Source organism: Aythya fuligula, chromosome 24, assembly GCF_009819795.1.
Source record: "Aythya fuligula isolate bAytFul2 chromosome 24, bAytFul2.pri, whole genome shotgun sequence".
Taxonomy (NCBI): domain Eukaryota; kingdom Metazoa; phylum Chordata; class Aves; order Anseriformes; family Anatidae; genus Aythya; species Aythya fuligula.
The window spans coordinates 6,152,517-6,165,929 of record NC_045582.1 but is presented as its reverse complement, the minus strand read 5'-3'; the positions used below and the strand labels follow the sequence as shown (position 1 = coordinate 6,165,929).

The 13,413-nt window shown below is 45.2% G+C and overlaps 1 protein-coding gene across 2 annotated transcripts in view; it reads left to right on the top strand.

Moving 5' to 3' along the window:
• Nucleotides 1-13,413, top strand: part of LOC116498519 (acid-sensing ion channel 2) — a 565,809-nt gene that overhangs the window by 513,725 nt on the left and 38,671 nt on the right. For both annotated transcript variants that reach the window (XM_032202830.1, XM_032202828.1), the window contains exon 2: nt 3,767-3,917. In XM_032202830.1, the coding sequence (XP_032058721.1) occupies nt 3,767-3,917 (151 nt within the window). The remainder of the gene's footprint in view (nt 1-3,766; nt 3,918-13,413) is intronic.

Here is a 13,413-nt window from a genome sequence, read left to right as displayed (position 1 = left end):
TTTGCACTTAAATGGGTGCAGAGGAACTGTCAAAAACAGCCAGAGACTCATCAAAGGAAAAAAATGATATTTTTTTAGACAATTCTCAAGGCACATGTCTGTATTTTTTTTCTGGCTTGTGCTGGGTCTCTTTTCCATTTTGAGTTAAAACATTAATAACAACATGAAGCGCTGTTTTCCCCTAAGACAAATGCACTGAGGTTAAATCATTCTTGTTTGGCTCATGTTTACTGTCTCGGGTGTACCACAACAGCTACTAACTGTGATGTTACCCTTTCCAAACATCTCTATCCTTTTATCTAGGTGATTCGATAATGGTCTGAATCCTTCCAAATCCGTGCCCTGTTATCAGGGAGCCAAAAAGATCCTGAAATCAAGAGAATCTACTGAAAAAGCTTTATCTTCCTAAGCAATCTTTTATAGCAAGGGTGAGAAGGTCAGGAACAGCACAGCCCTGTTGAATATGAAGTGAAATGAATGTGTATGGATTTTTGAACTTGGCAATGCTTTTTTTAAATGTTGATATAAATAGACTTTTATAGTTGCTTAGGGAGAGGTGGAAAGTCTTGTGGTTGAGGCTCTCAAGAGAGGTATGGGTGGTGGAAAGAGCTCACATGGGGCTTGAGGCAGAAGGCAGCCAGCAGTGGGGTATGGACACCACATGAGATATGTACCACAGAGGAAAAATAAACCCGCTGAAGCTCTATTTAATGCCTGCTACTCTCCACAGTTCCCCCCCAAGCAGTGCTGCTGACCCATGCTCCATGCAGCATCGTGGGAGAGCAGGGTGGGTGGAGTGTGCTTCCTGGGACACAAAGAGGTTTGCATGAGGTTTGCATGTGGGGGTGAAGCTCCTGGTGTGGGCGTGTCCTGCTGTGTGCAGTGGTGTTGGCTGCTGCAGCTGTATTTTGGGTGCAGGAGTTAGCAAGAGGTGCTCCTACATAGGCAGGGCAGGGTATCCTGGTGCAGTGCTGCAGTGTTGCTTTCTTTCCTTTTTCTTCTTCCTGTCCCATCTTCTGGTCTTTACTTGTTTCCTTGGTTGATAGATGAATTTATGGCTCCTTTGTGCCTGGGCTTTTTGCAGGGCCAAGTCTAGCAGAAGACTGCCTGAAGGCATCCCCTGGTTGCTGTTTCAGCACCAGCATTGCCATACGTGCTGTAGGGCTGCCTTTCCCCTAGGTTCCCTGAGAACCTTATCCTGCAGGGAAAGGCTCTTATTCCTCAACCTCAGTTTATTCTTTCATTTTCACTTCTCAGTGCTTTTCAGGCCTGGTAGTGCTCTCCCTGTGAGAGCTACTGTTTGCGAGTGGTGGGAGCAGCATGCAGCCAGCTCACATCCTCACTGGAGGCATCTGCGTGGGATTTAGTCAGATCAGGAGTGAGCTTTGGGAGCAAATCTCCCAACCATTTCCACTTACTGTGATTTGCTTTGCATTGAGTAGCCATCTTGGGCTCAACTCCCTATGGAGGAAACTTAGTGGGAAGATGTGGCACCTGTGGACATGGGACCAAGCTCAAGTTGGTCCAAAGGAGTGAAAAGCCCTGAAACAAATCTTAGCATCATGTAGGACAGCGGGTCCTCCTCCCTGGTTGTTTTGCTCTATACATCCTTCCTGGTCCTTGCTGTTTACTGATGTGTCCCTTGTTGGTCTCCTCTGAAGCACCACTTCTTTGCTTAGCTGCTAAGCCTGGTGGTGACCCCAAAGTTTTCATGCTGTAGGTACTTCAGCAAAGATACCCAATTCCTTGTTAGGACTGTTCTCGGTATCATAGTCATGACTCTGGTGCACTATTTGGTTGTACAAAACCACAGGTACTGCAGAGCTGAAAGGGCAGATATGCGTCAGGAGCCTTTGTGAGGATTGGTGCTTAATGACAGCCCTAATAAGCAGCAGAAAATGACCGGACTTCCTTGGAAACATTTCCTTGTAGTCCTGGGAGTGATGTCAATGCTGGATTTAAGCTGTGTCTCAGGTTGTCCCGGGGACTCGCTGTTACCTTTGATGGTTGCTTCCTGAAGGTGGAGGGGATGGGAAAAGCCCCTTCCTTTTCAGCTCAGTTTGATTTATTTTTCTGTGGCGGGGCTTGCAGAAGTGCAGCCAAAGTGAGTCGTGGACCCCTGTCGCTTTTTGTTGGATGAAAATGCCCTAAATGGAAGTTTTATACTTAGAATTTTACAGCTGCAAAGGGCAATATAAAAAGCCCTATAAAATTGCCTGGATTTATTTGGCTAAAGGCTGCTCTGGGTGCATCAGAATCTAAATCCTTATTCAGCATTTACAGTGCGCTTTGCTTTATATATAAGCTTGCTTGTTTTCCCATGATTTTCACTAATGTAGGTTTTCTTCTTCCTGTATTTTAAGCTATCCTAATTAGAAATTTGTGACTTCTGCCTTCACAGCCTATCTGGGAAAACCCATCTACAGGCACTGGCTACTAACACAGGCTTACTATTGTTCAGATTATGTTTCCAGCTTGAATGGTTTAATAGGTCAGTCAAGTATTAAAAAGAGATTTTCACTTGGGTAAAATCTTTTTAAAAGGGCATGTTTTTTCCCGCAAGCGCTTTGTATTCTCTGTGTCCCTTTTGCTCCAATTGGAGTTTTTTAACTTGAGTATGATTTCATGCTCCACCATAGCCTCATTTTCTTTTCACCTGCTTCCCTGATGCTGCGCTTTATAAGGCATATGTCAATATTTGATAGGAATAAATTGATGATGACTCCAGCTTCTGTGTAGCTTTATGAATCATCCTGGGGTCGTGTGATCTCAGCAAATGCATTAGCAACTGATGATTTCTGCCGAGGCAGATGGGACTACTGCCAGTGTGCCGCTTGCTCTTGTGCTCCCTTTAGTCTGAGTATTCATTAGCGACGTTTGCCGGTTGCTTACTGATTGCCAAGACAGACTTTCCAAGACTGCGAGGGGCGACTCGAAGGTGCCTCGTGGTCCCTGTCTCAGGCCAGTGCTGAGAGCTGTGATGTGCGGTGGGGGGGAATTGCTGAATGTTGCTGAACCCAAGCATGGGGCCAGCTGAATCCCCATCAAGGGATTGCCTGGGGAGTGGTGGAGTGAAGATAAACAGGATATTGCATTTTTCTGGTGTCTGGAGACTGCAGGAATCATTCCCATTTTCCCCTGGGTACCAAGCAGTGGGCATGACCTGTGCCTACCGGGTTTGATATTTGGTGCAAGTGAGATGACTCCATAGCAAGTGTCTACCCAGACAGTCCTGCAAGCTCCTACCTCTCCCGATCCACTCATCTCACAGAGCTTCTGTGCTGCTTGTCTCTAACTTGCCAGAGGTCAGCAGGGACATCAGCACAGGGACTGCTGGATCTTCTTGGAGTCAGGGTGGGCTTCGGAGACAGCCCATGAATCCCCTGGGGACTGGGGAGAAAGGTTCTACCCCTGCAGTGATGAGCATACAGTCGGGGTGGGTGGAGCACAAAATGGGGGAATTGTGCTGTATTTTAGTACAAGCTCAAATACATCCTGTGCCTGTGTTTCTTGGAGAGGGAACATGATGAGGATTGGGCAACCAGATGAAGTCATGTGTTCACTGCTCTAAAGCGTCTTTTTCTTTTCTCCATCCTTTATTTTCTGTAAAGAGGACACAATATGCTACATTATTAAACTGGGGTAGATTTATCAGAAGATATTTCCCTTTGAGCCACAGCACATGGATGTTCCTCATTGTCCTGCCCACCTTTGGATGGAAAGAGGCATTTATTATATGGGTCTTTGTCTTTTTTCCTCCTTGCAGGTGTTTACAAAATACGGGAAATGCTACATGTTTAACTCAGGAGAAGAAGGACGGCCTCTTCTTACCACGGTCAAGGGTGGGACAGGCAATGGACTGGAAATCATGCTAGACATACAGCAGGATGAATATTTGCCAATATGGGGAGAAACAGGTATGAGTTTCTTTTTCTGCAAATACAAATGTATTTTTTTTTTTTTGTGGGGAAAGATTTTCCCACCCCAGCCTTCACAGTCAGTGTCTAAACCAAATAACTCTTCAAAGGAAGAGGCCACCAGGCTGTACAGAACTGAGTTGCTTTTCTTCTCAATGTCTGTGTCTGGTGGTAGGGACCAGCATTTCCATAGCTCAGGTCATAAGCATTGAACTTGGGTGTCTTGGCACCAAAGAGGGGTCTTGTCTTTTGGGAAGCCCCATCACCTGTCCTGGGGCAGGTTAAGTTGCTTATGGCTGATGAGAGGCGTAGTGTCTGCTTCAGATACTCCAGTACATTCCTCTTCCCTAGAAAGGCGTTTTGGAAGGCCACATTCAAGGTCGACCTCTAGGTTTTGTGTTTTACTCCTTGAAATTTAGGGAAGGTCATTGCCCTAATTTCTGTCTGCCTGGGTTGCAGCTGTGTGGGTGGACCAGGGGGCTGTGCTCACTGACAGGTCTCCTGTGAGCCCCTTCAAGCACCTTTTAATCTTCTGTTAAGTAGCAAAGAGGAGAGTTGGCTGCATTCATTCAAAACTTAAAATGTATTTGTGTGGTGTTTAATTCTTAGGATTTAAACAGATTCCCACAGTCCTATCAATCACTTACAACTGCACAGCTTCATATAACAAGAGCTTTGCCTTCCGCTTTGTAGCTCATACTCAAAGTCAGCCTGATCTGGCTTGGGTGAGAGGGTGGAGATAGTGATTTGAGATAATAATTTCTGACTTGTTGCATGTGTTTGAAGTCTTGTCCTCTTAAAGGCAAAATGGGTTCACAGCTATAGTGAGAAGATGAAGTACATCTTCCACCTCCGATGTTTTATCGCCTACAGACTGCCTTGGGCAGCCCTTGGGGAGAGGAGACAACCACATCAATGGCTTCCGGATCTAACAGGCTCAGACAACCACACCATGAGCCTTATTGAGTTTAGGATCCCTCTGAAGTTCCCATGGTGACACAGACCTTGTGTTACCCCATCCTCACTTTAGGGTCGTTTTTTGTAGCTGCATTTTGGACTTCTCAGGAGGAGCCCATGCAGAAACGCGCTACTTTTAGAGCTGTGCTTTTCTATCACTGCAGTGCTGGGAAAGGTGGATTAGTCGCAGCTGGGTAAACCAGACTCTCATTATAAAAAAGAAAGATAAGAGTATGTGGAAAAATAAACTGGGAGGATGAGAGAGGAGGGAGGGTCTTGCTCTTCCCACCTGGCAGGGAAGCCAGGCAGCATTGCCTATGGTGGTGGGGAGGAGGTTTCCAGCCTGGTACCTCCACATCCATGAGCATATCCATTATACAGAGGCTAGGTGGGACAGCAGCTTCTGATTGCTCTTTTCAGGCAAATTTCATGCAGAGGTGCTTGAAACATGGCTGTGGTTGCAGACTTGAAACCTGAAGGGGAAAAAAAACACCTCACAATTACATATATATATATATATATATATATATATATATATATATTTTTCCCCCCCAAAAAAAATCTTGTAGACTTTATGGTTTCTTGAGTACATACTTGAATTTTGATCACGTGCTGGCCAGAGCGTGTGAAAATCAATATACCCTATTGATTTTCAAGACACCCCTGATGATGTCCTTCACCTTCATGACCTCACCGCTGCTGATTTCACATGTATTTAACTTAAAGTTGTACTCAGTTGAAGACCAGAAGCATGCAGAAGATTGTCATGTCCTTGGAACTGGGCTGATGTTACAAGCTCTGGATTGAGCTAGGTTATCTATTAAGGTCAATACTTGACCATGAAGTGCAATAGGATTCAAGTCAAAACAATATGAATAGGGCTCTCAATTTAGTTAAGTGGTGTAGGTGAAGCTCCTGGACTTGTTGTGAGCAGATTTGGCTGTGTTTTTACAGGTCTAGGTAGAACTGATACTTGTCATTGAAGCTCATAAAACATTAATCTTTGCCTTCCAACAAGAGACTTTCTCATCCTCCACATTCATACAGCATCTTGTACAAGCTGTCTTCAGCCTTTGTTGGGCTCTCTGGACACTACCAGAATAAAAATATTAACTATAGTGGTTAATAGTTACTGTTCCCATGGAAACTCTTAACTCAGCTCTTAGCAGGTAAGTGAAGGAGTTGATGATTTCCAAATATTTGCATAATAATGTAAATGTATTTGGAATTAAATCTCCTCAGCTGCCACCACTGGGACTGTACAAACTTGGCTCTCCAGTGAAAAGCTTTGTCTAGAACACAGCATGTAGTGGGGAGTGTCAGCTCGTGCTATGGAGAGGTATGGGGTCAGACGCAGGGAGAGACCTGCGTGTTGCAGTGCCAAGGCTGTGGGTAGGCATGGGGATATCATCAGGATGGAAGGAGTTGAGTATCTTCTTCCCAGTGAGTTAATATCTCCATTATAACCTAAACTGTCTGCACAGTCCTTATGTTTAGCTCTTCAGATATTTCTACAGACTGGTTTTGTTGCTGTCTCCCCTGTAGCTATCCCATGCCCAGCAGGTGCTCTTTAGTTTCCTCTTTGACAGTGAGGTTGAGTTACTCAACCTTTTATCTCCAGATTGCAACTTTTGTAGCATCCATCAAATAGGGCTGCTGAGACTATTTCCTCCCCCAGCTGGCCATACCACTTTGATCTGAGTTTTCCCTGAGTCATCAGCACCTGCAGCCCAGCGAGCTGCTCCAAGTCCCGTTTATGGCATTGGCTCTTCATGAAGGGCTTCAGGGATGTGGAAGGTTGGCCAGTTTCTGTCACCTCAGGGAGACCTTCACGTGGAAAAAAATGTGTTTCCCTGACCCGTCGTGGTGGCCTTGACTTGTGCATCCCCTGAGGGTCTGCCCCATAGAAAACAGCCACACTCGAAGGGCTCTCCAGGCCCCGGTTCACTGCCTCTCCATCCAAACCATGGCCAGGGCACCCCGCAGGACCTTTCCTCTGCACCTTGGGTTCCTCTTAACCTCATTGTCACAGAGCAGTAGTGGTTCTTTTGGGTGCTGGGCTGATTTTTCTTAATGCAAAGTTCAATCAGTGGTGTCTGGATTTGGTCCCATAGCCGCTTCGCTTTTTGGTCTGGGTGTGGAGATACCGTAAAAAAGCCTTCTTCATCACAACCCCTTAGGAAAATAGCCCATGTGTGGACTCAAAAATCCTCATTTTGCTTCTGGCTGCATGCCTCAGGATCTCTGCTTTCTTCTTTAGACTGTTCTTTGCAATTCAAATAAGAAACTAAGACAGAAAATATTGGTTCATAGCTTGGGATAGGGCTGCTCCAGGAGCTACTGCCACCATGTCACATTGGCATATGCTTTGTAATCCAAAAAGTGATTTAATTGTTACCAACTTGGCAAACAAAATGAAGTGTATTATCATTCTAAAAAGACCTTTACTGAGTATCCATTAATATCTTGGGAAGCTGAAATAACTTGTCTAACAAGTTGCTCTTATTAGAAAAATACACCTTTTGCTTGACTGTGTGCATTTGCAAGCCCATTATTTGAACATGTTAGATTTATGTGCAGTCTAATTTTGGAATAGCGAGTGCACACAGACTGCTTCAGTCTTGATTTTCCAGAGCAAAGAAAGGGTATTTTGACTGTCTGGATGTCATGGCATCAAGCAGCATTGCCATCTTTGGGTGTGCAAAAATATTGTGTCATAAATGTCAAAATCATGAGGTACATGGAAAAAAAAAAAAAGAAGATAAAAAGAGCTAGAAATCATTGTCTTCTGAATTTTGCACTTCTAGGAATTATATTTTCTAGCATTTTACTGTAATTGTGAAGTTACTAGAAAGGAAAAGAGTGGGAAAATAATTTGTGGCTGAAGTCTTCACATCACTTGTGTGTTTTGCAGAAAACCTTAAGTATTCCAGGTATCATGCTATCCCATGGGAATTATGATGCAAACAAGAAAAACCCTGCATGAATGTAAAATATAAGATGGAAAAAAGTATATCAGAGAAAACTCTTTCCAGTAACTGATGGGGATACAGCAAGCCACAGGCTCTGGGTGGTGTAGGTGGAAGTTGCAGCCAGTCATTCATATGGCACCAAGTCTCCCAAATACCGTGGCTGCACATCTTGATCCTGCTGGAGTAGGTGCCAGGGACTGGTGAGGATGCAGAAGGTGTTTGTTTTATTGTGCTTTGTAGGGAAAGTGGCAGAAATGCAATCAAACACAGTAAAAGAAATTCTAATTTATAACAGTGACTATTTGATTGGAAAGGGAATTCACTTGTGGTTAATCTTTCTGGAGTGGCCCAAGGTATTATATATTGACCTAATATAGCAGTACAGTAAATTGGAAATCACTCAGGCTACAGGGCTGTAAATAAGAAATGCAATCAAAGAGTTCTGCATTTGTGTTTCAGGAATTGTCGGATAACGATGAACATTTCATACTTATTAATCAAGTAACATGCTGAATAAAAAAAAAAAAAAAAAAAAAAAAGGATGAGAAATGCAGTATAAAATGGCACTAAAAAGAAGCATGAAATCTATAAAGCTTGAGGCTTCAATCCACTTAGGAAATGATCATGTAGTGTTATAGGCTGCTGTTATTTAACTCAGAAAAACACAGGCTACAAGCAAGACTTTTCATCTAGGTCATGCAGAGGAAAAATCTCGAGCCTGTTTCCCTGCACATCTGGCAGTGTTGCAATGCATTTTTTGCTTCCCAATGGGGTCTTGTAACGTTGTTATGGCCCAGTGGATGCCTGGCTTCTAACCCCTGACACTAAATGATGGATGGAGGCTCGGGTACCAGCCTGCGCCATGCCCGAGGCATCGGATGCTCGCCCTCTGTGCTGGGGGGAGCTGCACGTCTGCAACATTCATCCAAATTACCCAGAGGTGCAGGTAGTTTCAGTGGCATCAAATTTCCATGCCACTGCTTTCTTCTTCATTAAAGCCACCTTAATTCAGCAGATCTCTTTCCTCTCCCAAATTGAATTTCAATAAATTGAATTAGCATGGCTTTCATTTTGAATCGGGGTCTTCACACAAGCCCTAATGCTTCAGAAGGTAGCTCAGACACATTTTCTGCCACTGGTTGTTCTGGGAAGAGCTCTTTTGGTCCTCATGGAGTCGCTAGAGGGGGGTAAATACAGTGGTGGAGCCATCCCACCTTCCTCCGGCTGCATCTCCCTGGGGATCGGCTCAGGGTGGGATGTATGCAGAGCACATGTGCTCTGGGACATTGTGCCAACACGAGCACAAGCCTTGCTTCCCCACTCCATGTGCAGCTCACGTTTTAGATAAGGTGTCTCTCTGGTGGATTTTTTTCTGTTGTAGAATAGGTTAGCAAGGATGTGTTGGGGGATCTGCTGCCTGCTCTGGGTTTTGAGGTCTGTAGTGGGATGGGTGCCTCCCAGGCAGCATCTCCAGTGGTTTGGGTTGCTCTGGGCATCTGTCAAAGGGATGTGCATCACAAATCATCCGCATTCACTCCTTGCAAGCAGCACCATGGCGATGCTTTTGGCTCAAGCCGGGGCTGTTCTCCTCCTTGCTCACAAAAGCCCAGATCCCTTCTGGATCCTCCTGCTGCAGAGAGGACTTGGAACGGGTGAGGGAAGCCCCAGGTGGCTGGAGGCCACTGCTGCCAACCCCGAAAATTCATTTTGCAAAGTTTACTGAGTCTGGCGCAATTGGAGAGCGTTTCCATGGTTTCTTTGATTTCCCTGCCCTCTAGATTTCGTGCCAGGCACAACAAATTTAAGTAGCAGCTCCGTGCTGCAGAGAGGGGCCTTGTGGAACCTTGTTTCTGCTGCACTGCAAAGTTTTTTACAGCAGGGAGGGAAAGTTGACAATGCACCTCAGGGGTCGGATGTCTCTCCCCTTTCCCCAAAGCCTCCTAACCCCCAGCACCTTGGTCTCCTGCTGTGCAACCTCTGTGCATGGCACATTAATAAGCCTGAGCCCTGCAGCACTGGATTTGCCAGCTGTGGAGAGGCACAAAGCAGTCTCTGTAATTTACTTGTGTATATTAATATGATTAGTGGCGGTTCATCATAAATTCAGGCCTCCTTGCTTAGCCAGCATCTGAAGTCAAGCATGAGGCAGCTGCAGGAGGAGGCAGCCCGTCCTCCACTGGTCACAATTGCAGACCGCGGGGCTATGTTGGATTTACACCATGGGGAATCGTCTGCAGGCTTTGAGCCACCAGCTCTCACCGTGAGGCTTGGGGAGAAGGAAAAAGACAAGGGTTTGTGCGTCAGCTTCATTCACAGCTTGTGTAGTTTGAAGTGGAGTAATTATTACCCATAAGGAGCTGATCTGTACATGCAAAATAGGTAGAAAATGACCTGGAAATGGAAGAAGTGATGGGTAGCAGCAGGCTTGCACCATGGGAGGAAGGTGTGCTATGGCACTGGATCGGTAATGCGTGGGCAGCCATTAGGCTGTACTGGGATATTGAGCAGGCACATGCATGCAGAATCCCAAGCACATTTTCAAATGGGAATACACTTGCTAAAGGTCTGTGGCTAGTGCTGACAGCAGGATTTCTCAGAGCTTTTGCCCTTTCCTTTTCATTACAGGGCTACTGCCAGCAGTTGCCTCCTGCACGCAGCCGTGGCTGCCTTAGGCAGCTTTTTTGCAGGTGAACCTTTGCTTTGTAAGGGTAGGTTCTCAATAGAATTTGATTATCAATTAGAGAAAAAAAAAAGGGAGGGGGGAGCAGAAAAAAAGAAAAGGAAGGGGAAAAAAAAAAGGGAAAAGAAAAGGAAGGAAGACAAGGTGTGTACAGGAGTAACTTGCATTCCTTCAGCTCTTTTCATCCCAGGGCAATTTCTCTATCTGCTTAACAAACTGTGTGTGTGTGCGCCCATAACCTTTCTGCACAGGCAGACAAAATGCCGCTCCCTCTGGAAGGAGGAAAGACCAAAAAGACATTTAAAATTCACAATACAAGGCAGCATGCTGCCTTGCTCTCAGCTGGGCACAGGGCTGCAAAGCTACCTCTCCTAACCCAAAGTCTGAACCCATGGGGATTTTTTCATGGTGTGTTGTCCAGTGCAGCTGTGCCTGGCTCTGTCACACTGGTGTGTGCTCAGGGGGGGTTCCTCTGTGCCACCAAGAGCCTGGAGCAGCCCAGAAGTGCTCTCTGAGCTCACAGTGTTGCTCTGTCTTTCCTTCTGCGTACTGGCAAGGGGCAGCAGAGAGGGCTGTGCGCTGAGCTTGCTGCCTATTTGTTCCTGTGCTTTATGGCTAACATTGGATTGCAGCTTTTGCAAGAGCATAGAGCCCAAGAACGGCACAAAATCGAAATCCAAGTAAGTCAAGACAGCCATGAATGGACTCACATGCTGTAAACTAGATACCTGCCCATCACCAAGGGAGAAGCTTGTGTTCCTTATTAAACTGCAAGATTGACTGGTCCTAATAGGTGTGTTCAGAACCTGCACAGACATGTCTCAGTGCCAGAAGTACTTCAGATTACGACCTGCAGTGAAAGCCTGTAAAAGCAACAGAGAAGATTGAGCAAGGGCACTTCTCATAACAGTGCTAGGAGAGTAATTTGTTGTGTGACACCAAACCCATCCTTACAGAGTCAAATTGTCCTCGCTGCTTACGATCCTTTCTGCTAAATGAAGTAGAGCTTCCTGTGCACAAATCCCATCTTGCTAAACATAATCTACTAAATGCTACCATAAAGCTACTTCTGCTGACCTGCAGTTGGTACTGCAAAGGGAGGACGCTGCTTTATTTGAAGTGATGTGTATGATTTGGCATTGCCAGGCAGCAATATGTAGCCAAGGCAGTAGAAGAAGCCCCAGTGACACAGGGTTGATTCATCCTGCTGAAGTCTCAGATGTCCAAGGAGATAAACAGTACCTATAAAGTAGCAGTGGCCTTGAGTATAAATAACTCTGAGAGGGGTTTGGGCCAGAACTTGCTGCTTTTTTTGCAATAGGAAACGAGCTCAGATCCAATCTCTCATCAACTCATGAAGAGGCAGCTTGACCTTTAGGACGCAGGTTGGTGTCACCTAAAGGGAGGTATAAAATGTTCTGTGCTTTGCTTGATCTTGGGAACTTTTCCTAATGAGAGCAAGAATTTGTTCAATTAGCTAGGTTTCCCATGGAGAAAAGGTCAGCATTATTTCCAGCTTTGCCAGCTCCTGACAACCAGAGCATCCACAAAATTAGGCTGCCACTAAAAATTAATTATGTTTGCCTGAGCACATTCATGAATAGCGCTGAAGCAGAGAGAGGCAGCTCAAAGGTTACTCAGGTTCTTACATCTGGACGGTGTCATTAAGGTTGTCATATAACCAATATGCTCCAGCTTGTGGTGAATTGCTCTTCGGGGCCTCTCGATGTTATCGTGGTGCTGGAGAGAATGGTCACAGCTGTTGGAAAAGCTATTTTTCTCTTCTGCAGTGCAGCAGGTACTGCTATTTCCATGTGCCCAGCAGATTGTCTAGGGGCTGATGTACGCTCAGTTTGCCCCAAGGATTAATGTTGGCTGTCTAACATGCCTTGTGGGATGAGAGGCAACAATCTGGGGGAAGAGAGATTTCATCTTGGTATTAAAATCCAATGGTTGTTTGCTCTAATAATTGTGGGAAATGTTGATTGTTAGCCAGTCTTTAGGGTTTTGGAGCCAAAAACAATGCTTTGCAGCCATTACAATCTCAGCAGCTTTGGCTGCCAGTGAGCAAGCACGAGACTGAAATGTGTGGGCTGTTTGCAAAGGATTTCCTTACCGGGTACACAGACAAGTCTGTAGCATCCCCATACTTTGTCCATCTGTCCCCTTGGTCCCTGACGTGAGCTTGATGCTGAAGTCCTGGCTCATGGTCTCATCTAAGGAGTGAATTTTGACCCATCCCAGTGCAACAAGCAGTGTCCTCTAGGTCCAACCTGTGCTGACTTGGCAGTTAGGGTTACCCTGAGATACCCAGACTTACAAAAATAAAATCACAGCGCAAGGCATAGTGCCTATCTGCTGCAGGTATTGCATACCTTCCTTTCCCAGCACCAAGACCCCTGCATGGACACATATGTGCTTGGAAGTTGAGATGTGGCTGGGAAAGCTGCTGCTATTATTATGCTTCTGCTTAAAAAGAAAAGAGTTTATCCTCCATAGGGTTGGCATTAGCAAGCACAGTCAGATGTCCCCAGTCACATAATGTTATTGAACTGAAGATTGTAAATATGTATTAGTGACTTAGCGAAACCTTTAAGGGATTTAGACACTTAAAAAGCTTCTCCTAAATGGAAAAAAAAAATAAAAATAAAAAAATCAACCACCGAAAGTCTGGAAGTCTTCATTTAAGGCAAAACTAAAGGAACAAAAATTAGAAACTAACTTTGGAAGATCTGGTAAAGCAGAGATAAGACACCTAAAACTGACAGATCTGTGTTACAGAGCAATGCCATGCAGCATCACAATTAAGTATGCATTTCAGGCTGCAGCTTTCATTCGAGTCTTTCTGGCTGGCATGTGAAGTTAAGCGTCCTTAGCTGAGATGAGC